At 40.5% G+C, this 25,891-nt stretch overlaps 1 protein-coding gene across 1 annotated transcript in view; it reads right to left on the minus strand.

Moving 5' to 3' along the window:
* The window catches only part of EDIL3 (EGF like repeats and discoidin domains 3), a 390,724-nt gene that overhangs the window by 119,263 nt on the left and 245,570 nt on the right, over positions 1 to 25,891 (minus strand). The window contains exon 6 of the mRNA XM_074952821.1: positions 10,413 to 10,594. Coding sequence (XP_074808922.1) covers positions 10,413 to 10,594 — 182 coding nt within the window. The remainder of the gene's footprint in view (positions 1 to 10,412; positions 10,595 to 25,891) is intronic.

The following is a 25,891-nucleotide window of genomic DNA, read 5'->3' on the forward strand; positions in this document are numbered from 1 at the left end:
ACCTATAAGGAAATCAAAGGTCAGCAGAACTCTTAAAAAAAAAAAAAAAAAAAAAAAAAAGAGAGAGATGACTGAGTTTGCCTTTAATTTGCTTTCAAAAACATGGTCATTGACCCTTTAAATTGCCAGCCAATTACAAGCATTGTAGTGTCATTACTAATTACATGCTGGGAGCATAAATTTAAAATAGCAATTTCAGTTTTCAGTTCATCAGGAGAATGCAGGAAAATGAAATTGCATACTAATTAGTTCATGTATGTCAGACACCTGAAAGATTAGGGGGAAAACTGCACTCATTACAAGTGAGTTATAAGCAAAGTACTCAAAAACTTTCACTTGATGGGCTGCATATAAATAAAGAAATTAAATGACAAAAGATAATGATGTTACGGGCAAAAATAGCTACAGTCTGAATATAATTATACTTTGTGGGACTTTCTCCATTATATAACAACTTCCCTAAGAATTTTCTTTACATTGGAAACTATGATAAAGAAACACGCTATTGGTTTAGATTCATTGAACCATACGTTAATTTGCTTTCTAGATATATATGTATCTATAAATGAGTTTCTTGTTTCATATCATTCTACCTAATCTCTGTGAAACATTCATTCAGTTTCTGAAGAAAAAAAATTGCCATTCTGAGAGCCCAACTATTCCATCAATCAGAACACCATGAAGGGGATGCTCTACATGGACCTTCTCCATCCTGCATACAGAGTGGATGAGGTCAGCTGATTCCACAGCACTGTGTTCCACCACTCCCACCCTGGCCTGGATCCCACAGGGAACCTTCTTCAGGGGCAGCACTTACAGATGGGGAGGCAAAAAGGGGCGGGCTGAGGATGGAAGGAATGTTCCTCATTTCCCCTTTCCCTCAAGAACTGCAGGAAATTGGCCAGAAAGTTAATAGATTCCAAGGCCAGAAGGGACCAATGTGATCCTCCTGTACAACATAGCACATGGACCAATCCCAAAATAATTCCGAGAGCAGATCTTTTAGAACAAAATCCAATCTTGATTTAAAAATTGCCATTACTAGAGTCTTGGTAAACTGTGCCTATGGTTAATTAACCTCACTGCCAAAAATTTACATTTTATTTCCAGTCTGAATTTGTCTAGTTTAAACTTCCAGCCATTGGATTGTGTTATACATTTCTCTGCTGAACTGAAGAACCATTGTTAAACATTTGTTACTCACATAGGTACTTATAGACTGTAAAATTAAGTCACCCCTTAACATAAGAACAGCCATACTGGGTCAGACCAAAGGTCCATCTAGCCCAGTATCCTGTCTTCCGACAGTGGACAATGCCAGGTGCCCTAGAACAGGTAATCATCAAGTGATCCATTCCCTGATGCTCATTCCCATCTTCTGGCAAACAGAGGCTATGGACATCATCTCTGCCTATTCTGTCTAATAGCCATTGATGGACCTATCCTCCATGAATTTATCTAGGGTTTTTTTTTTAAAAAAAACCCTGTTATAGTCTTGGCCTTCACAACATCTTCTGGCACAGAGTTCCACAGGTTGACTGTGCATTGTGTAAAGAAATACTTCCTTTTGTTTGTTTTAAACCTGCTGCCTATTAATTGCATTTGGTGACCCCTAGTTCTTGTGTTATGAAAAGGAGTACATAACACTTCCTTATTTACTTTTTCCACACGAGTCATGATTTTTTCAATCTCTATCATATCCCCTCTCAGTTGTCATCTTTTCCAAGCTGAAAAGTCCCAGTCTTATTAATCTCTCCTCATACGGAAGCCATTCCATACCCCTAATCATAACCTCCTCTTTGTTAACCTAAATAGATTGAGCTCTTTGAGTCTATCAGTCTAAGACAGCAGTTCTCAACCAGGAGTCTGCAGCTCCATGGAAAGCTGTGAGCAGGGTTCACAGGGTTTGCCAAAATAGACCACGCTTCAGCCCCAGGCAGCAGAGCTCGGGCTTCAGCCCCTCACTCACCTCGGTGGGCCACCCAGGCTGTGGGTCAGCACCTGCAACAAGCTTTACACCAGAGTATGTAAAATAAAAGAATATTTTGTTTTTTTTATTTTTGTACCTATATTATCCTTTTTCTTTTTTATGATATATGTTTATTTGTTAACTGTATAACTATCAATTTAATACAGCTTTTAATCTACTGGATATGCAGAAAAGCAGTTGTTGTGGCACAGGTGAGCCATGGACTTTTTATAGCATGTTGGGGGACCTCAGAAAGAAAAAGGCTTTGTTTTCTAATAATTCTGACGGCTATTCTCTGAATTTTCTATTCTCTGATTTATCAACATCCTTCTTGAATTGTGGGCACCAGAACTGGCTACAGTATCCTGCAGTGGTCACACCAGTGCCAAAGATAGAGGTAAAATAACCTCTCTACTCCTACTTGAAATTCCCCTTCTTATGCACCCTTGGATTGCATCAGCTTTTTTTAGCCACAGCACCACAACGCGAGCTATTGTTTAGCTGATTATCCACCATGAATCCCAAATCTTTTCAGGGTCACTGCTTCCCCTATATGGTCCCCCATTCTGTAACTATGACCTACATTCTTTGTTCCTAGATGTATGCATTTACATTAGCCATATAAACAGCATATTGTTTGCTTGTGTCCAGTTTACCAACAGATCCAGATCACTCTGAGACAGTGACCTATCCTCTTCGTTGTTTACCACTCTAATATCTGTGTCATCTACAAACTTTACCAGTGACGATTTTATGTTTTCTTCATGGTCATTAACATTTTTTAATCAAATAGCAGAGGGCCAACAACTGATCCATGCAAGACCCCACTGACAACACACCTGCTTGATGATGCCTCCCCACTTACCATTGCATTTTGAGAACTATCAGTTAGCTAGTTTTTTAATTCATCTAATGTGTGCCATGTTAATATTATATCATTCTAGTTTTTTAATCAAAATGTCATGAAGTCAAATACCTTAGACAAAACTAAGTATATTATGTCAACATTATTACCTTCATCACCAAACATTTCATCTCATCAAAAAAACATGTCAATTTAGTTTGACAGGATCTATTTTTTCATAAACACAGGTTGATTGGCATTAATTACATTATCCTCATTATTAATTAAGTCCCATATCAGCTGCTCCATTATCTTGCTTGGGACTGATGTCAGGCCGTCTGGCCTATAATTATCCATGTCATGCCATTTACAGTTTTTAAAAATTGGCACAATATTAGCTTTCTTCCATCTTCTGGAACTTTCCCAGGGCTTCCAAGACTTATTGAAAATTAACATTAACAGTTCAGCAATCTCCTTAGCCAGCTCTTTTAAAACTTTTGGATTCAAGTTATCCGGCCCTTCCAGTTTAGAAGTGTCTCCCTTGAGTAGCTACCATTTAACATCATCCAGAGATACTAGTGCAATGGAAAGAATGTAATCACAATATGAGACACTATCATCTAGTTCTTTCCTAAATACTGAACAAATATTTACTGAACACTTTTTTGCCTTTTCTTCATTATTGTTGACAATTCTATCATTTCCATCTACAAATGAATGAATACCATTGTTAGGATTCTTTGTTTTTAATATATTTTTAAAACTCCTTATTGTCTGTAACTTTGCTGGTCATAGATTTCTCCTTGTGTCCCTTTGATTCTCATCAGTTTTCTACAATTCCTAATTTCTGATTTATATTAATGACTATCAATCCCCCTTTCTTCCATTTGTTATACATTTTATTAGTATCTGTTATAGCTACCTTCACTTTCTCTCTAAAGCAAAGCCTTTTCCCTCAATTGTGGAATTGTAGTTTTTTTGGGCATCTAGTAAGGTGTTCTTAAATTATTCCCAGTTATTATTCACATTTTTCTGATTAAATTCTTCCCCCAAGTTGATCTGATTCATAATTGTTTTCAGCTTTGTTAAATTGGCCCAATTAAAGCACCAAGTATACATGTATTACTGGTCTGGACTTCATTCTGCTTGCACATTATAAATATGATCAAGTCATGATCACTTTTACCTAAGCTTCCATTAATATTTATTTCTGTGGTCAGGTCCTCTTATCTGTTAGGACAAGGTCTAATAAAGTTAATGCAGTATCAGGCTATATTAACTTTCTCGTAGCCTCCACATCTGCCTGTGAGCCTTCACTTTAAGGGAGATTCTAAGAGGTGCTAGATTGGCCTCCTATGTAGTCTAGCCTCCGTTAAGGCTAGATTGTTCTTAGGCACAACCCTGCAGTGGAGGCAATACAGAACACCACCTCCCTTTGGTGAGGGCTAGGAGAGACCAGGGAGTGCAATGTGAAAATTAAATAAATTCTCCCAGGCTCTTGTACAAGGGTGAGGTCTGAGACTCCTGCTGCTTCTCTCCTTTGCTCCCCACCTTAGAATATCCTGGTTGGAAGGGACCTCAAGAGGTCATCTAGTCCAACCCCCTGCTGAAAGTAGGGCCAATCTCCAATTTTTGCCCCAGATCCCTAAATGGCCCCCTCAAGGATTGAACTCACAACCCTGGGTTTAGCAGGCCAATGCTCAAACCACTAAGCTATCCCTCCTCCCTCCAACTGCTCTCGCTCTGTGCGCCCATCTGAGGACCAGGGAATATCTGCCCCTTAATGAGTATTTTACTGGTCAGAGAATGAAACGGGTCCAATGCAAAGTAGAATGCATGCATGAAATCTGATTTTTCCAATGGTTCGTATCTCTGAGAAATCAAAACCAATTTCCAGCAGAACCTCAAAGGCATTTCTCCTTGACAAGGACTATTTCCCTTCCCAATTTAGATTTTTTTTTTTTAATCCCCAGTTATTTTAGCACTAAAGGTATTCAGAAAAATATTGCAAAATTTTTTTTTTTTTGGGGGGGGGGAGGAAATAATGTATTTTTATTTCCACTCTCCCCCTACTGAAAAGTAGCGCAACAATTTTTCTTCAGGTGCTAAAACAGAAGTTACCCTTGGGCAGAGATAAGCCCTGGAAAATTTCATTTCAGTAAGTGAAAGTTTCAAAATGTTATGACTGACTGAAAACAGGTTATAATGGAAATGCTCAGGCAACCTTAACTATAGCTATCTCTAGTGCTCCGGCTATAATGAAACTATGGAAAATCTCTAGTCTTAGAAAATGCAACACTAGCTCTCAATGTTAACACCAAACATAAATTTTTAATGTCTTTTCTGAAAAATCCACATAGTAAACTGCAGGGAACCTTATTTATGCCCAGGAAGAATGGTTGGATGGGATCTATTCCAAGACTCTAGATAAACTGCTGCAGTTTCTAAGAATCACCACAAACATGACCACCGTTCATTCTAAGTGCAAGGGGGAGATGGAGGGACAAAGTAAGAGACTCACATGTGAGAGAGGCTAGGCACATTACTTAAATACCATTGTGATAAAAGTTGTATAAGAATCTGAATAGGATAGAAATAACACTACCTAGTGTTATCTGTCACTCTGTGTCCTTGGGGAACCAGGGCGCAGTATCCAACCTGTCTGACTCACAAAGGACCCCCTCCCCCCCAGACTCTGCTTGAACCAAAGCCGATCAGAAGAAAGATTTACAAAAAGCAATGAAAAGGCAGTGGGAGACACACCTAAACCCCTTGACAAGGGTGACAGGATTAAGAAAACTCCCCTAGCCTCATTTGCATCGAAGATGGGACAGGGAGGCATCTCCATTAGCATACAGAATGGAGAACAGAGATTCCAAGACAAGAACCACACTGAACTATGGGACCAAAAAAGCAGGAAAGCACTGCATGATGGGGGAATCTCTGCTCCAGATGTTAATGAATCCATGCTTGCACATACCCAGCTCAGTAGTTATCAGACCAATTCTAGTAATAAATCCTTTATTGGTATCCAAAATACTGAAGCTGCCTAATTCCATTGTGAGTTCTGTGGTAAACCCAGGACAAACAGCTACAAAAAAGGGAGAGGTAGTAATTAGACCCAGGGGATTAAAAGGCCTCTCCCAGTCCACTGAGGAGATAACCAGGGGGAAATAAGGTTGAGTTGGAAAAGGGGTTGCTAAGGAGCTAATTAGGTTCAGCTAGCTCCAACTGGTGGAGACCTTTTTAAACCCTCCCCTGCGTGGAAGGAAGGGAGAGGAGAGAGTGAGAGAAGGAGGGAAGCTACCAGTAGGCTAAGGCCAACAAGACACCGAACCCTTCGAGGAAGGGAGGCTACACTCCACCGCCCCAGAAGGAAAGGAAAACTAACACAAGGGACTGATCAGGGAAAGGAATAACCGGACCCTGTGCTACCTGTAAGGATTTGCCTTGCCCAAGCCGGTGTCTCGAAGGCTAAAAAGGACTGAGTCTGCTGAGGAGAACAAGGTATTTTGCCACAGTTCCCTCAAAAGAACACCGCCCATAGCAGGAATGATGAGTTCCTATTGTCTAGTCTAAACAAAACAACTTTGGTATACTCCCTCAAGGCATCAGTTTACCCATAAACAAATCTAGTGTTCTCCCTTGAACCATTGTTCTTTCCCTACAAAAACCCTTACCCTGTATCCAACATCTGCACCAGTTCTACTGTGACTTCATCTTCTTCTGACTGATCGTACTGGGGTGCTCTGCCTGTCTCCAGCACTCTGGACCCTCAGCTACCACCACCAGCTAGGACCCCCAATTGATTCAAGGTTCATGGAGCGGTGAGAACCCATCTCTGTCTCTCTCTCTCTCTGTCTTTCTCTCTCTCATGTGATCAGGTATAGTTTTCCAAACCTGACTTTTGTAATCAAATTTAAGTTAGATTTAATATTATAACTGTTTTGTTTGTTTGGCTCCCTTATGGTTTTTTACCTGGTAATAAATAACTTTCATAATTAAGCTGGTTGCTTCTCTCTCTCTCCTCCCTCTCCCCTTCCGTGGGTGTTTTTTGGCTTCCTTATTCGCTCTGCAGCAACGCTCCTCGTACCGAAGATAAAGGTCCCTGCAGCGCCCAAAAATCCTGTGGGGTTTGCTCATCAAGTGGGTTACTACCATAACAGCTGTAACGTGAAAGTGGGGACAGGGATGTGCTGAGCCTGGGACATATGAAGGTGACAGCTTGGAAATGCTACTCGACCCAGCCTATTGAGTCCAGTGAAATATAAGGCGTCAGCTTGGGAGTGCTGATTAATCCGATGCTCTCAGACACACTCTGTTAATGTGTGTGTGTGTGTGTGTGATTCTGGGGCTGGTAGAACCCAGCCCTGGGGAACCTAGGTCCTGCAGGATAGTTCCATTGGGAGGGAACTAGCAGCAGGGAGAAGTAGAGCTCTGTATGAGAACACAAGTGACACAAGCAGTACGTTAATAGAATTACAGAACACTGCTCCCCCAGAAGAGTAACCCTAATAAATGAGTGTACCCCCAAAGTAATGGGAAAATCTGGTAACACTGTGGTAAGTCCTGTAGCCTGATCTATAGGTTATGTATTAATTATATTGATTACTTAAGAATTCCCAGTTATCACCTTGAGGGTTGTCAGGTTCTTGTCTCAAGATTAGGGCCAGTGTTATTTGAAGTATTATATAGTTGGGAACCCCGACATGCACAGCTGTAACTCTCACACTGTAGGAACTCTTCTATATTTACAAATAGTTTATTAATATATTTAACACAGTCACAAACACTCCAACTGAGTAAGGTAGATCGATACTACAGAAAGTACATCTGAACCTCCATATACTCACACCATCCCTTGCAGAACAACTTGAAATGTTAGCCATCATCTTCCTCATCACCATCACCTTCCCCCTCATCACCAGTGGCCATCATTCTGGCACCTTCCAAGGGCTACATTTCTCTCTCCTACTACCCACAGGCTGGGATGCAACTTTTATAATATGTTATGCTGACACCACTATGTCTGCTGCATATTCAGTAGGGGTTTCTTCCCCTCTTTCTTATTTATATTTCCTCACCTTACTAATGTACTAAGGTACTAATGTCACCTTACTAATGTTGGTGTGTTCTTCTCCTATGGGTTAGTATATCAAAGATCTCAACTTATTATCATATATGTCAATTCATTGTCACGGCACTCTCGTGGTTAGTCATCTGTGGATGTTGATTCCTGTTCCTGTGGTTAATAGAGGTCATTATGGTCAAAATTCCCCCTTGCAAATTCTATGTTCAGTTCCCCAAAAGTTACGGGAGACCGTTAGGTCATTTATCTGTGCCAAAGTTCATAGGCCTCAAGCCTTATGCTAACTGCTGAAATGAATGTCTTACAGGATATAAAGAAAAGGAGTACTTGTAGCACGTTAGAGACTAACCAATTTATTTAAGCATAAGCTTTCGTGAGCTACAGCTCACTTCATCTGTAGCTCACGAAAGCTTATGCTCAAATAAATTGGTTAGTCTCTAAGGTGCCACAAGTACTCCTTTTCTTTTTGCGAATACAGACTAACATGGCTGTTACTCTGAAACCTTACAGGATATAGGTTCCCTGCATTACTGATGAATATAATGAAACAGAATATAATGAAGGCAAGGCAGTGAAGATAATGAAGGCAAGCTAGCCCTATAAGCTACAGTCCTTAGAAGGGCTGACTGGAAAACAAGAATTTAATTTCACACAAAAGACCTTGCTATATTTTTTGTGAAAAAAATATATAAAGAGAGTGCCCCATGAAGAATAACTAACAGCCCAGTGGTTAGGGCACTGATATAGGAAATGAGAAACCTGAGTTTAAGTCCCTCCTCTGAATCAGGCAGAAAATCCCACCATAATTTACTGGAGACAACTTCCCACTAGCAGAGCCTAAAAGGACAATTTACTACTTCATGTTCCTATTTTACTTTTAAATTAGGTTCTGACTCCAAGAACATACTTCTGCCCAATTCCCTTTCCCTTATTCTCTCCCCTTTCTTCTCAATGTGTACATTCAGGAATTTCCAACTCCCTGCTGGACTTTATGGAAGGAAACAGATCTTAAGATGCTTAAGATGTTTGTTTTTTCACTATGGAATTATAATAATAATAAAACAACATAGGGTAAATTTTTCAAACATTCCCTTGCTCCTAAATATCACATCCGATGAAGTGAGCTGTAGCTCATGAAAACTTATGCTCAAATAAATTTGTTAGTCTCTAAGGTGCCACAAGTACTCCTTTTTCTTTTTGCGGATACAGACTAACATGGCTGCTACTCTGAAACAGGTGGTTTTGAAATTTTTACCTGTAAGAGATTTTGGACCTGAAATTTAGGTAAGTAGGAAAAGTGCATATAACACTTGTGAACATATATTGTACCTACTAGTCAGTAAGTGTGCATAAAAATAACACAGGGAGTCAATGTGAGAACTAAAATATCCCACACGGAACAAAAACTATGCAATTTGCATGTGAATACTATTAAGCATATATTTTACATATTTGACTTACATGAGACCATATAGAGACTAATATGAAAGTGGCCCCTGTTATATGTTACATATGAGATTGGATTGTAACATCTATCGCCATGCAACAAGCTTTATTAGGTAACAAATAGTTAAAGTAGCTAAATGCTAGTCCAATACACACACATCATTAAAAACAAACAAAAAAACAACCTATACAAATCACCAGCTAAGATTAGCTACAAATCTGATATCAAGCTTAAAACACTACTCCTTAACATATAGCCATTGGATTTGTTATTCCACTGCTTTGCCATTTGTGTAGTCATGAATCCACCTGTGTAAATAACTACACAATTTGCATGGTAATGAAATCCCATATCCATTGAGTGGACATTTCCATTTGCAACTTTCCAAAGCTATTTTTTTTCTGGGCAGAGATAAAGTATGGACAATTTCAGCCCCCAAAGGTATGTTTGAGAACGTTACAAACATCTGAAAATGGGATTCAAATAGAAGACATATCAATCTTAACTACAACAGTTACCACTGCATCTGCTATAATGCACGCTGACTTATTTATGTGGGCATGTGTGTTATGTTGCTAGACAGAGAGGATACAAATAGAGGGTCCAACCCTAAAGTCCCTTCTTGGGCAAAATTCCTAGTAAAGCAGATGAGAATTTTGTCTGCAAAAAGATGTCAGAATTGGGCTTATGACTTTATAAGTATCAAAGGCTGTCCATCAACAGCTGCTGCTGCTAAATGCTACTATAGCACTAATGAACAGAGATGTGGCATATCTGAAAAGCTGACTCTTTGATAAGAATCTGTTTTTATGTACAGAAGACTCTTACAGTTACAATGGATTATTAGAGTGTGTCATGTTTTTATATAAGATTTGTATATTTTACACACAAAAAAGCTGAAATTAGGATCCTCTCCCACCCACCTTTAATCTAGGATGCATTTATGACAGTGAACAAGAATCCTGCTATTAGTTTACCACTTATCTTCATCAGTTTCTTAAATGACTCTGGCAATTGAGTCTAGGAGATTTTTTTTTTTTTCTCCCACAACTCCATCTGTTACCTGAATCCATGGCCATCTGTCATTTTCTGCAGCAGTCCAAGCATTTACAAGACCCTTCTTATTAAGTCGTGCATAGTACGGATACCATTTCTGGAGCCCAAAAAGAGCCCGATGGGTGGATGATGCAGTAATTTGTTGGTTTGATACAATTCCTCCTTCTATTCCCAAGGGGCCAGAGCATCCTGTGAATGAAAAAAGGGGAAAAATGAATACAACTGAATGATCGATTACTCAGATTCATGACTGACATACTTGGAATAGCGGTTAAATTAATCCAGGGTGCTACTGGTTTCAAATATGTTATTAGCAGAGATCTAAAGCATCTAAGAAGCACTGTACTTTCATTAGAACTGAGCAAACAGTGCAAAAAAAATTGTCCGTGAATAGTTAATTACATTCAACAACTGATTAACTTCATGACTCCTTTTTGTTTGCTTTCCACAAACATTTGAAAGTCTGAGTTTTATGAATGCAAGTATTCACAAAAATGTACTCTAAGCCTGAATGCTGCAATATTTGCTAAAAACAGATTCCAAGTTGTATAATTACTGTAAAATTGGCATGTTGCCATTTGTGCTGTGATGGTTAGTCCTCTAGCCAACACAGTGGGAATTGTGAATATTGTAATTGAATAAATAATTGGAAATTTGCACTGCATTGGTTAGTTACATAAATAACCTTGTATTAAGTCAGGTCCCTGAGTGGAGCTCTTTTGTATCTAATTGATGCAGCACAAGATGTATATTCAGTTGCAATATTTACAATTTTATTATAGACTTTTCTGTGATGCTCATCACCAAGGTACCTAAGCACCTCAAGAATGTTAATGGATTTATCCTCCTAAGACACCTATGAGGTACTACGACATTTGCACATGATTGGTTATGCAAGTCATTCAATCAGGGAACAAAACCCATAATAACATGACTTACATGAGTAACCAGCACAGAGAAAAATTTGACTATTCAGACTTCACAAATATTCTGCTGACTGAGAATAATTTGCTGGAAAAAAAATGCGAATTATTTCAAGTGAATGTGATTTTTTTTCCCTGTTCCAAAACAATTCACAAGGGGAAATTCATTACATGAGTTGTTTGTAAATTATTTGCTTAGCTCTGCAAAAGATCTTTGGCAAGTTTGTGGGCCATATATACCTTGGGAATTTGAAACGGGACAGTAGAGAGCAGACATTTACAGGCATTGATCAGGATATACAGTTGAGTGAACGACAGACACAGGGATGGATTTAAGTGACCAGCTGCAATTTTATTAATTTATCACTGGGAAGTCGAGTTAGGCACCCACCCCCTGCTCCCACATACCAGGCATTTAACTGGGTCTAACAGTGAGTTGCTGGGCTCCCACCATATACCAATAACTCCAGGTAAACCCTCCTCGGCCTCCCCCTGGGACTTAGCTCACCTCTGAATTCTCTCTCTCCCTCTCCCTAAAATACGGGATAGAGGTAAACAAGGAGGGACCACAGTCTGCAAAGAGTTCACATGTCCCCTTCTCCTACAGGCACAAGGTCCACCAGCAAAATCTTGGGTCTCATTTACCTCTGGGAGCTGGTCCTTTTCTCCTCACCTTTATCTGCACTAGCCACGGGGGCTACGGCAATTAGCTTTGTTGCACCCCTATCCCTACTGCCTGGCACCTATTTCCTGCCGGCCCTTAAGGTCACAGAGTCAAATGTCAGCCTCTCCATGTGACAGATGGACTCCATTAACCCTAAAAAGCTCAGGACCTGTGTTGCAAGTGTCCCTGTTTGTGATCACTCAGCCAAATGCCTACAAAATTATCCAGGCAACTGCACAGTTCATACTTTTCCTGTTCCTGTTGATGCAGGTTGGCTCAACAGCTGCCTGACAAATTCACCTTACAAGCATCTTTGACCAAATCAAAACATGCTAAGCCAATTCCACATCTCTCTGAATCCTAATTCTTGCAAGCACCAAGCTAACAGGGACAAGAGGCTTTTGAAAAATCTCAGGAGAGTTTACATAGATGGGGCAGAGGTGCATCAAAGCCACTTAGCCCTGTGCCATCAGCCCAGCCAATGGGAAAGCAGAGGACTCAAGGAGGAGGGGGCCAGACTTATCCTGCCAAGCATTTGTTCTTGCAGCCTCTCCTCTTTCTCCTCCAATATCCTGCTGTCCTATCAACATCCCCTCCTGTTGATCAGGAGAAGGGAGACATTTCAAACCATATTTGCACACCTGAATATAGGCATTTCCACCTTAAGCATTAACTGAGAATTAATTCCTAAGCGTTATTTCTGTAAAATCCTTACTACACACTGTGATAAACTTACAAATAATTTAATTTAAACAGACAGTGGGGAAAAAAATGACTATTGCAATTTGCTCCCTTTCCCCGAAGCTGTGGCAGGGAGGCAGCACTGGTAGTCAGTAGCAGCATGATCTCAGGCATTATTATATATCACTGACAAATGAGATAAATATAAACCAAATTGTAGTTGTGTTGACTTTGGGGTGAGGGCTAAAAGGCCTCTAAAATACTTGGAGGGGCTCCATGTTTATTGTTTTCCAAATGACAAAACCTGCTCTCTGTTCAACCACAAAGGATGCTGGATGAAATCCTGCCCTCACTGAAATCAATGGCACAGATCTCAACAGGACAGGATTTCACCTGTTATTTCTAACTGCCAGCCAAACTCAGTCTGAAATCTAGAAGCCTAGTTCTGTTTTTCTGGGTCACCCACCACCAACAATTTAGATTCTGCAATTAGAGCTTAATTAATAATTCTGTGGATGTGCAGGAATCAGAATGAAATTCAGTTCACTCTCCCACAGCTGTATTGGTTCTACAGTGGTAACAGGAGAAAAAAAATTAGTAAAACCTTATCTTTGTCACTGACAAAGGCAGACATGACAAAGAATGGGAGTACTTGTGGCACCTTAGAGACTAACCAGTTTATTTCCTTTCCTTTCCTTTTCTTTTTGCGAATACAGACTAACACGGCTGTTACTCTGAAACATGACAAAGAATGAACCTGAGGAGAACTGTTAATGATGTGCCATTTTTACATAGTAAAATCCAGCTTGAAGGTTGACACACCCAGTTCATCAGAAGGATTTTGAACCCCTTTCTAATTTGTTAAAATAAATCCATTGAGCCTGAGCTCAGTGGACCGCATCGTACCACCCTACTTGTAACATTGAGCAGAGCACTTACTACGCTCCATCAACTATGACCATATACCATCAGAATTATATGTTTTCCCTAGCTTTTTGGGGATTAATCCTAAAATCCACAGCTAATTTCTAGATCCAGGGAATAGTTACTGCACTGTACGTTTCTTATTGTAATTGCACGTGTCTTGATTTGTCAAATTGTGCTTTGTCAATTTGTTTAAGGCCGTGTGTACACTTACAAGCTTACAGCAGCAGAGCTGTACTGATACAGCTGTGCTGCTATAAGATCGCTCATGCCGTCACATTATGCCAATGGGAGAGAGTTCGCCCGTTGACATAATAAAACCAGCTCAACCAGCGGCAGTAGCAACGTTGACAGGAGAGCTTATTTTGTGACTTATGCTGGCAAAACTTATGTCACACAGGGGGGTGTTTTTTCACACCCTTGAGTGACAAAAGTTTTGCCGACATAAGTGCTCGTGTAGACCTGTCCTAAGAATGAGACCCAAAACTCACAGTTTGTAAATGAAAAATCCTAAAATACAACATTGGAGATTTTTTTTAACTTCAATGTGCATTCCAAAACATACCAAAATGAAGCACATAGTCAACATTAGACTAGGTATTCATTTCTAGATAAAGATAGCAAGGCATATAGAACAATCATAGAGAGATTTGCATGTGCAGTTGTAAGATCCACATTTAGACGGTTATTGTTATCCAAGGTAATATTCAATAACATTAGATATTTTCAATTCCACCTTTAAAGGACATTTAAGAAAGAACAGATCACACAGATAAATGCTTCCCATTACTGAGGCACCTCAATTATATTCGCATAATGGAATGATTGGTCTATCTATAATTGAAACAAAAATCAGTTTAATTACACTTTTGGTCGGTGTTATAAAAGGTGTAGGGACAAAATTCTACTCTCAGATCGAGATCTCATCTTGTGTGCTGTATTTTCCCATATTCTGTTTCTACAAGAGAAGAAGAATATTAGCCAAGATCTGCCATGTGAATCTGAGATCAGATATTTGCCTTCACAGAACTTGGAAGTGCCTTATAGTTAAAGTTCTCTCAAAAATTGTTGACTTGGTCATGAAAATAAACTCAGTTGTGAATTATTTTAAAATCATGTTTTAAGACAATCTGTTTTAATTTGCGCAAGTGCTGTAAAGTGCTAGTTTGCATTATGCAGTTTGTTCTGACAGTTCTCCCTAGATGAGTTACAGCTAATAAATACAAAAAATATGAGTTATGTTATTAAGTGTGAAAAATCCTTGTGCTTTAGCTCAATGTATGCAAATTTTATTTTATTTTATTTTATTTTGTTGTGCAAATGCAAAATTTGCAAAAATATTCTCATTTGCACAATTACAAAAGCCACATTTTATTTTTTCTTTCTGGTAAACAATGATTCTCAACAAACTTACTTCTGAAAAGTCTCAGCTGAAGCACACCATACATCAAGTTTATGTCAACTATTTTGCATCATGGGAGTATTGGTAATAGGACAACTGCTGCACAGGATTTGCAATTTGAGTCACAGTTTAGATATTTTAAAGATTGCTTTTCTTTTTCTGCAGATTAAGATCTAAATGAGTCTTTTTAGTGCTCAGATGCAATGACACGTTGTTGGGTACTAAAACTGAAAGAAGAAGAAAAAAAACAAAAACCCAGAGCTTTTTGAAGATTCTTCTCTTTTTAAAACAAAGCTGAGGTACATATTTTTTCTCCAGAGCTTATACCAGCTGTACTCCCTCTCTCTCTCTCTCTCTCTCTCTGTCTCTCCTGGCACCTCCATATTACAATCCAAAGTTAATTTAACAGAATTCATGACAAGATGAGAAATTGGAGCCTCAGAGGGAGGCAATTGCTTCACTAAAGTGAATCTGTGCAACTCAGGCTGGTCAATCCCTGTCAAAGTAGGCATGCAGTTTTATGAGTTAATGCTGTCATATCAGGGTCTGACAGTAAAGCTTGATAAAAAAAAAGAAAACGTGTGAAAGTTGCATAGCAGGTTCATGATGTAGAATACGGTTAGGAAGATTTTCTCATCTGGAGCTGTTACTGGAATAAAAAATTCTCAGACAACTGGTGTACACCGAGTGAAGTGCCACTGTTGCTTCTCTTAGACTCATTAAAAATAAACCCACACATGCAAACACTATGTACAGAATTCACAAATTTAAGAGGAATGCCAATAAACCTAATGGCCATGAATGGAATCAAGAAAATGTAGGAATTAATGTAATACACACCTTCAAAAACCTGAAGAGTTGAGAACCAATTTACCCTTTTAATTCTCCCAATAACCAGCATCAGTTTGGAATGAAGATAAGCACTAAGGGGTTGCTTTAGCATATAAGAAGACAGATACAACAAGAGCACAGGATATCACCAATATGAATCGAAAAACAATTGACCATCTTTCCACGTTTCACTTCGAGAATACAGGGCTTAAGGATCAAGTGGCCTCTGCCCAAATCATCCAGCCCACAAAGGTAAATTCCATTATCATCCACCAACTAAACCAAACCAAACCAAACAAGTACTGCCTCATTTGTGCCAAAAATTGCTTTATGATATTTTCAGATGGATATTAATATAGAAAAGTGCTATTGATTTATAACCTTAGTAGGTGAAGGGGCAAATCTTTTTAGGAATGATTGAAGAGAGAATAATAATAGTAATAAGCAAAAAGATCAAGGGGTAAGTCTTAGTTCACTGGACAAACATGTTTACTTGAGTGAGTTTAATGCTGACTTCCATAATTTATTTCAAGCTAGAAGTTAAGTAAAACCTCCAAATATTTTAAATGTTGCTTGAAAGTGTGTAGACTATGCCCTTGCAAATAAGAGAATAAGATTTCTTGTTACTTAAGATGAAGTATGGCTGATTATGCAGCATGAATACATAGCTTTCATTTATTTGGTTGGTATATCTCCAGAAAATGTAATAAAAACAAACAGATTTAAAATGGAAGGTATGCAAAAAAAATAAATTACTTTAGACATTTGCAGTCCTCTCTTCCTCCAAGCACCTCATTTTGTGGAGTGAGATTACTCTGACTGTTCTTAGCACAGTATGGTAATTACGCTGACCACAACGCCTGACAATGGGATTACAGATGATCTCCAATACTGCAATAATTAATGCTGATTCATGCATAAACTTTCCTCTGTGCAATTTAGACTGCAGCCTTTCCCCCCCACTCCTACAGTTTGTTTTATATAGGATGCCACTCTTCAGACAACACTAATATTTTAAAGGATCTGATTAGATGGTGAGGAACAATCATTTCAGTAAAAAGAAAAGGAGTACTTGTGGCACCTTAGAGACTAACCAATTTATTTGAGCATAAGCTTTCGTGAGCTACAGGAATGCATCCGATGAAGTGAGCTATAGCTCACGAAAGCTTACGCTCAAATAAATTGGTTAGTCTCTAAGGTGCCACAAGTCCTCCTTTTCTTTTTGCGAATACACACTAACACGGCTGCTACTCTGAAACCAATCATTTCAGTAGTTTATTATAGTTTCCATCCATACTCAATATATGACGGACTGCTGATGTGGGAATTTCTAAATCCACAGAACACTAAAATCCTCTCTCATGTGCAAAGACAGAGAAAACAGGTTTTGTGCAGGAGAGTTCTGTAGTGGTTTGTACTCACAGAATCCGCCCTTCCTTGGTCTGTAGTGTACTAGTGAAACTGCTTCATCGCTACCGAAACTTCTGCAGCAACTGAACCCCTCTGGGTAGGAGAGACTTGAATATTTGTTGATCCTTTAGTTATGTCCCACACCCGCAGCCCTCCTTTAGTACCCAAGACTACTGTACATGGAACCAACACAGAGCACATAGTGCCAGACTTTTTTTAAAAGTATGTAGGCATCTAAAGATGCAGCTATCCCCATAGAGATTTAGGAACCTAGGTGCTTTTGACAATTCCTTTAAGCACCTATCTGCACCTTTAGGTGCCAAAATCACTTTAAAAATCTGACACACAGTTTCTCTGTCATTTTTCCCCACTATGCATTAGAACAATAGCAGCTCTGATATGCTGACAACTAGTGAGGACAAAGCTGATCAGTGCTTTTAGAGCTTTCATTAATGCCAGTCAATAAGGGTATGGCTACACTTGCAGATTTAGAGTGCTTTGAGTTAAACCAGCCTTTGTAGAGAGCAGTAGGGAAAGCGCTTCAATCTGTCCACACTGACAGCTGCAAGCACACTGGTGTGGCCACATTAGTAGCTCTTGCAGCGGCCACAGAGAGCAGTGCATTGTGATAGCAATCCCAGCATGCAAGTGGCTGAAACGAGCTTTTCAAATGGGGTGAGGTGGGGTGGAGTGTGACAGGGAGCGTGTTGTGTGTATGTCGAGGGAGAGAGAGTGCATTTGTGGGGGGCTGAAAGCATGTCAGCATGCTGCCTTGCAAATTCAGACAGCAGCAGACTCCCCCCCCCGCCCCGCCTCTCTCCCTCATACACAGCATTCCACAGTAACAGCTTGCTTTGTCTTGGAGCAGATAAGCAGCCAGCTGTCAGAAACGGAGCTTTCAAAGGGCATATCCACATTTCTACAGCGAGTTAAAAACAATGAGAAGAGTGGCCACTTGGCTTAAGGGAATTACTGGATGTTTCCTGAGGCTGATCAGAGTGCAGTAATGCAACACCTCATTCATACTGGAGCTGCGGTGCTCCAGCGGGGGCACAGCAAACGTTATTCCACTCGCCGAGGTGGAGTACCAGCAGCACTGTAGCTGCGGAGTCAGAGCGCTCTATGTGCCTTGCCAGTGTGGACGGGTAGCGAGCTAGTGCTCCCAGGGCTCCTTTATTGCACTGTAACTCACAAGTGTAGCCAAGCCCTAAAGCTCCCTCAGGTAAATTAAATTTGCACACCAAGGTACAAAAACTCCTGCACTTCTCCCTTCCATTATTAAGTTTTACTTGGGGTAAGGCTTTTATTTTTAAGATACCCCAAAACTATCATAATCATTCTAGTTATGGTAGAAAAATATTAACAATAATTTTCAGATTGTTGTAAACTTAATCAGAGTTGAGTTTGGTCTAATCTTTGGAAGCCTGTTCCACAGCCAAGAACGCTAACTGAAAAACCTGGCCTCCCATACACTTTGACCTGGATTTATTAAAATGCATTCACCCACTGGAACACACCAATTGAAAATTCTGAAGTTCTGAACCAATGCCTTGAATTAGCCACAGGGACAGAATGAAAATGACCCTTAATATTTTCTTAAAAGTACTAATCAGGTACTGTCAATTTAAACCCAGCTTGTGAAAAAATATATACACACATGTACCCACTGTGTCCATGAAACTCTGCATTAATGCACTAAAATATTTATCTTTAAAGATATAGTCAGATAACTCCTCTTGTAGATAGAATTGGAAAGACAAGACACCATTACACTGAAAAGTCACCTGCATTACCTTAGCAAATTTATGAGAGCTGCAATGGGAAAATCACATCAGTACAATTAACATTCTCCAAGACACCCTGACAATGAGAATCTTCACTGGACTCAGTTGGATTACACTGGGCTTTTCAAGTGCTGAATCTCATTTTGCAGCACAGGTACATTCTTTGTGTATTATACTTTAGTTTTTTAGAAGAGCAGCAAAACATATCTTCTAGAAAAATGACAACAATATTGCCAGTTACAAGACACATTCACTGAGACTGTTTAAAAACTACCAGCTGCAGTAATATGAATTCTGCATTGCAATAAAATAGATGTTATTTGGAAAGAACTAAAAAAAATGGAAGCACTTTACAATATAGTGCTGATGTAAAATGCTAAATATGAGCTATAACCACAGTAGAAAACCTGAATTGCATGCAAATGGCTAATATTTAAATTCTGCTATCCACAAGATACAGTTTTCAAAGCTTCTAAGGTGTTTCCATCTTCTACCATAAAATATATAACTTCTTGATAACTGGAAACTCAGATATCAGAATTTATGCCCTGATCCCGCAAGATGTTCCATGTAGATGAATCCATGTCCATATTTGTGGAAATGTCTGCAGAATCAGGGCTACAAGCACGATGCTACAAATGTGGGATTAAACTGGGGGAGGCAGTGACCTATATTAGCGTTGAAATTCAAAATCAATATTTCCACAACCACTGATCTCCATATGCATAAAATATGATATTTCATTAAATGATTACATAATGTGTACAATAATACAAAGTCTACATTTGCAACTGTAGGTCTTAGTATAGGAACAGAATTACAAATTCTGCTTAACAATAATACTATTGTAATACACATGAGGCTCTATCTTCACCTAACTTTGGGCACTTAGTCTAGGTACCTTCAGTTATGGAACTGGACATCAACACTTAGACCACACTTTTCAGGCATGGGTGCCAGTATATGCACCTACCATTACAAACAAAATAATACAATTCTTTCCTTTATATTAAATAGTTTAGACTGCTAAATTCATCAGATGATACTTGTGACAGACAGTATGCCTATGTTCACCACTTTTACAAGACTATAATAAATTCTGTACAAAGTATTCCTTGTGAGGTATCATTTGAATACTTATAATTTGCTGATCATTATTGTCCTGGTAAAAATATATGTAGCAACACTGTATGTAAAGTTATCAGATTATACTGTATGACATTGCTGAGACATGCTCCAAGTTTAGAAAAGCAGGCATAAACCAATTCCTCAGAGACAAGGGCAAACTGATGCCTCAGCCAGGTGTCAACAAAATTAATTGGACTATCACATGATTAAGCGGCCATTCTTTGGCAGGAAGAAGGATGTGAGCGAGAAATGTATATGATGTGTAAACAGACTGGCTGTTGCCTGAACCCCAACTGGAGATGATTCTCACAGAGAAGGAAAAGATACAAAAATTAAGAACAGAGCCCCCAAATCACCTCTCTCTCCTCATCTCTACTCATGGCACCAACAAAGTTTGAAACACAAACAAAGCCTCATTGAACTAGGGGGAGTAGTCCTGGCTGAAGGATTTCAACCAGACCACAGTTAAGTATATGGTAAGAGAAACTTTTTTTGTTTTGAATTCACTTAGCTTGTTAAGTTAGGTATTAGTTTGCATTTTACCTTTTATTTCTTTGTAACCAATTCTGACTCACATGCCTCATTACTAAGGCTGCGAGTTTGTCACAGAGGTCACAGATTCCTGGCAGCCGCTGGGCCAGTCGCACCGGCCACTGGTGGGGCAGAGTTGGGCCACTGAGACCCTCTCCCCTAGCAGCAGCAGGAGTTTGGGTGGGAGTCTCAGGACTTGGAGTTGAGGCACAGGATGGGGTGAGGGCTCGGACGATGCTTACCTAGGGGGGCTCCCTGGAAGCAGCGACATCCCCCTCCCATAGCTCCTAGGTGAAGGCGTGGCCAGGCAGCTCTGCATACTGCCTCCGCCTGGAGGCACCGACCCCGCAGTTCCCATTGGCCGTGGTTCCTGGCAAATAAGAGCTGTGGAGCCAGCAGACTTGCCTGGCCATGCCGCCGCCTAGGACCTGAGGGAGGAGGATGTTGCCGCTTCCACGGAGGTGCAGAGCCAGGCAGGGAACCTGCCAGCCCTACCAACCCACCCCCTTCAGAACCAGCAGGTGTCCTGGGCTGCATACCGCTCCCCCTCCCCCCCAGCAACTGTAGGGTTCCTGGGTCACCCCCACAGCATCCCCAGGAGTCCTGGGCTGCCCCCCCCCCCCGATTTAGTCAGGGGTATATAGTACAAGTCATGGACAGGTCATAGACCATGGATTTTGTTTACTTCCCGTAACCTGTCCATGACTTTTATTAAAAATACCCATGTCTAAAAGGTAGCCTTAATCATTACTTGTAATCACTTAAAATCTATCTTTATTTAGTTAATATACTTTTTTCATTGTTTTATCTAAACCAGTGAGTGTTGGAATTGAAGTGTTTGGCAAACTTCATTTGAGATAACAGAGTTTGTGCATATCATTTTCTATTAATGAAATGACGGACTTTCTATGAACTTGTATTTTGCAGGAGAGCTAGGCAGTATAAGACTCACATTTCTGGGAACAAGTCTGGGATGGGGAGTTTGCTGGTGTTACTCTGCACAACAATTCAGGAGTGGCTGGCTAGAAGCATTCATATAATTCAGCTGAGAGTGATTTTGCATGCTAGAGGCTGTGTGTGAACAGACCAGGAGTGGTTGTTCTCACAGTGAAGCAGTGTAAAAGGCACCCCAATTGGGGAATTGACGGAACACAGCTGTTCAACCATCCAGATTGTGCCCGGGGGAGTGTCACAACAATGCAGACTATAGTGGAAGCCTCGGCACTTTTTCTAGAACAATGTGGAAACGAAATAACATATTGCACTGCCAATAGTGGCATAATTATGCAGTGAAAGACGATAGCAATGCAGCTCTATTATAATGCAGATGCTCAAAGTCGCATTGTTAATGATTCTGTGAGAACCTAAACATACATTTCTTGACGCGATGACAATTAAAGTTTGAACTTGTGTTTCATTAACAGAGTTTAAAAAATATATAATTTCTTTCTTAAATGAAAACACGTTTTAAATAGTGAAAAAGAAGAAGGATAGAGAAGTTCAATCAGAGGGGCAGTAGCTGTTCAGTATGAGAAACAACAGAAACAGCAATCTAGGCTGGCACACAAAAGATGTGAATTCTACAGCATCTTTTCTTCCAAAGATGTGTCTTACTACATCCTAGGCTATTCGCAGTTTAGGTTCTGATTCTGTAACTTCCTGAGCTCTGACACATCCTGGGGCCAATGCACTGTCCCCCTGCAGTCAACAGGGCTCTGCTCAGGCACAGGTGTCCATCCACATTCAACACATTGATAACAAGAATAGTATTGAAATACAGGTCCTCAGCATGACAGAACTAAGCATTACAACCAAACCAGATATCTAATTAATACAAAAAATCTCATTTTTTCCCCATGTGCATTAGATGCCACCAAATGCCCTATGCAGAAACCCAAGTATTTCCTCCCTCTCTCTCTTCCCACCCTTGTTCATGGTTTCCTTTTTTTCTTCTATCCAATTGCCACTCTCACATTCTATCCCTTTGTTTTCATTTATCTTGTTTAACATCTCTCAGTTCTACCCAGGACAGAGGAAGACACTGCCTCTGCTCTAAAGCACCTATGTTCTAAAATAGATGAAACAACAGAGTTATCTGGTGTTTTATTCAGATCTCAATGTAGTGCAAAAAATTTACACTTAAAAAATATGTAGCACCATTTTTTTCCCTGTAATGCCACTTTCATTGGTGGGTTAACACAGATAGATTTCAGGGGGGAAGTACCTTCTAAGAAGAGATTCAAAAGAAGAGAGGGAAGTTATTTGGCACACCAGGGGAAAAGGAGTTTCAGGCATGAACAACAACATAGATGAAGGCAGAAAGATGAATATATGAGATAGAAACAATAGCCGCTCAGAGCATATGTGAACTGTAACTTCTAGATAAAATCGATTGCCATTGTGTTACACAGCTCAAAAAACAGCTTACTAGATTTTGATCATTGTAAAAGAACAGTGACAGAACTGCTCACAAAAGGACTACCACTGCCATACTGAGGTAACAATATGATTCAACTTAAAACAGCCAACATGTCAATCCTCAAAATGTAATTTTCCATGGAAACACCAAGTGACCCCTAGTTCTGTCCATGATACATTTGAAGAGCAAACTGTAAATACTTTGATCAATTTTGTTTTGCTGGAAAATGGTGCAAACTCAAATCAACATAGATCCCCAGCTCGTAAAAATTGTCATAGCTCCACTGACTTTGGAGCAACACTGATTAACACCAGCTGAGGATCTGGCCTACAGTACTTAACTTTAGCCAGTAACAAGGATTAGAACAGTATGAAATATTCCTAGAAATAATCTGTTCACTGATTTAGCCCTTTGTCTGTTTGGGAGGCATTCATAGGCCAAGTACAATTTGCACAAATGCTGTTCACATTTATCTGGCAAGCATTGAATGTGAACATGTTTCAGCCCCAATTGTTCAAAAACTGTTAGCTGTGAGTCTCTGATACATAAAATTCCATATTTAAGCTGACTGTGTTACCTAATAAAATGGCTTTCCACTCCCTGAATGGATAACCAGTATCTTTAGTAAACTGAAGGAGGCCTTGACTTTTTCACTGGTGTTTGCCTTAGGGAAGAATATGGGAGCTTTTAGGCACAGGCAGCAGCAGAAAACCAGACAAAGACTTATAGGTTTTTTTTTAAAAAAAAACTTCTACTTTTCACAGGAATCTTATATTCTGGTAAAGTAGATAGACCCTACTTTTAAATATACTTAAGTTTCTTGAGTGTGGGAGAGAATAATTCATAAACCATTGGAAGCAAGATGTATTGGATGTTTACATATGGCATCCTGTTGGTGAAAGGCAGTGCTACATATCCTCTCTGCCTCATTTGTTTAATAGGTTCGTGCCTGGCCTCTGGCCAGGGGTTTTCAGAAAACTGCCCCACTGCAGTATTAATGGGACAGTCTTCCAATATTGTTATGTATAGCCTAGGACTCTTACTATGAACATAGTTTCCATACATATCAAATGCATTTACTGGCCTCTACTTTTCTGTCTTGCACCCTCTCATTTCCTCTTTGTTTTCCTCATTCATGATCATATATGTGATGTGATTTGATATATTTTTTGCAAACAGCTCTTGCTTTCTCTTTTCACTGTCCCCTATCCTTTTGTCCCCTCAGTCCCAAACAGAGAAACAGGCCAGATTTACACCTTACACGCCCCGAGGCACAGCATCTTCAGCGCCCTCCCTGCCTACAGCTGACCTTGGTGTTTTCCATAAAAAAAATATGAAACTTTTCACCCACTTTTAACTTTTAGGTGCCCCTAGAACGCTAGCGTTCCTAGGCACATGCCTACTGTGTCTATTTGGAAATTTGGCACTGACTGAGCCTGGGCCTTGTGGGTGTTCTCTAAAGTGTGTGTGTGTGTGGGGCGGGGGGGCTACACTTGTGAGTTAGAGAGCATTAAAGCAGCTCTGGGTGCCCTAACTCCTGACGTGTCCACATTGGCAAGGCACGTAGAGTGCCCGGACTCAATGGCTGGAGTGCCCCTGGTAATCCACCTCCACGAGAAGCATAATGCTTGCTGCGCCTCGGCTGGAGCTCTGTGGCATCAGTGTGGATGCCCTGGTCTTTTAATGCGCTCTGATCGGCTTCCAGAAGTGTCCCACAAGGCCTGTTCTAGCCACTCTGGTCATCACTTTGAACTCTACTGCCCTCAGGTGACCAACCATCAGACCTGCCCTTTACATTCTCTGGGAATTTTGAAAATCCCCTTCCAGTTTGCTCAGTGAGGTGTGGAGTGCTTACAGTGCATCTTTCCAGGTGACCATGCCTCCACGCGCCAGGTGATCCCCAGTATGGAGCAATGGCGAGGTGCTGAACCCCCCACCTGTTTGGGAGGAGGAAGCTGTCCAGACCCAACTGTGCTCCAGCCATAGGAATTATGATACCTTCGGGCAGATATCAAGGGACATGATGGAAAGGGGCCATGACTGGGACGCGCTGCAGTGCAGGGTTAAAGTGAAGGAGCTGCAGAACACGTACTGCAAAGCGCACGAAGCAAACAGCCACTCTGGTGCTGCCCTCGTGACCTGACGTTTCTACAAAGAGCTGGACGCAATACTTGGGAGCAACCCCACCTCCACTCCGAAGGCCACCATGGACACTTCAAAAGCCCAGTTCAACAAGGCAGGAGAAGGAGGAAATCAGGAGCAAGGGTGCTGAACAGGAGGGAGACAGCCCGGCATCCCTAGATGCATGCAGCCAGGAGCTGTTTTCAAGCCAGGAGGAAGGTAGCCAGTCGCAGTGGACGGTGCTTGGGGAAGAACAAACACCAGAGAAGGGGCCCAGTAAGCAGCTTTTGTTTTGGGAAGGAGGTTGTTCGGTGCGGGCTCTTGGGGAAAGGAGGGTTAGGGCTGCATACATATTTACTCCCGATGAGTCGAAAGAATAGTAAATATGGCAGGCAACCAGCTTGGCTTAATGGTGAAATCCTAGCAGGTCTTAAACATAAAAAAGAAGCTCACAAGAAGTGGAATGTTGGACATATGACCAGGGAAGAGTATAAAAATATTGCTCGGGCATGTAGGAATGAAATCAGGAGGGCCAAATCGCACCTGGAGCTGCAGCTAGCAAGAGATGTCAAGAGTAACAAGAAGGGTTTCTTCAGGTATGTTGGCAACAAGAAGAAAGCCAAGGAAAGTGTGGGCCCCTTACTGAATGAGGGAGGCAACCTAGTGAC

This window comes from Natator depressus, chromosome 5, assembly GCF_965152275.1.
Source record: "Natator depressus isolate rNatDep1 chromosome 5, rNatDep2.hap1, whole genome shotgun sequence".
In the NCBI taxonomy this organism is placed as follows: domain Eukaryota; kingdom Metazoa; phylum Chordata; order Testudines; family Cheloniidae; genus Natator; species Natator depressus.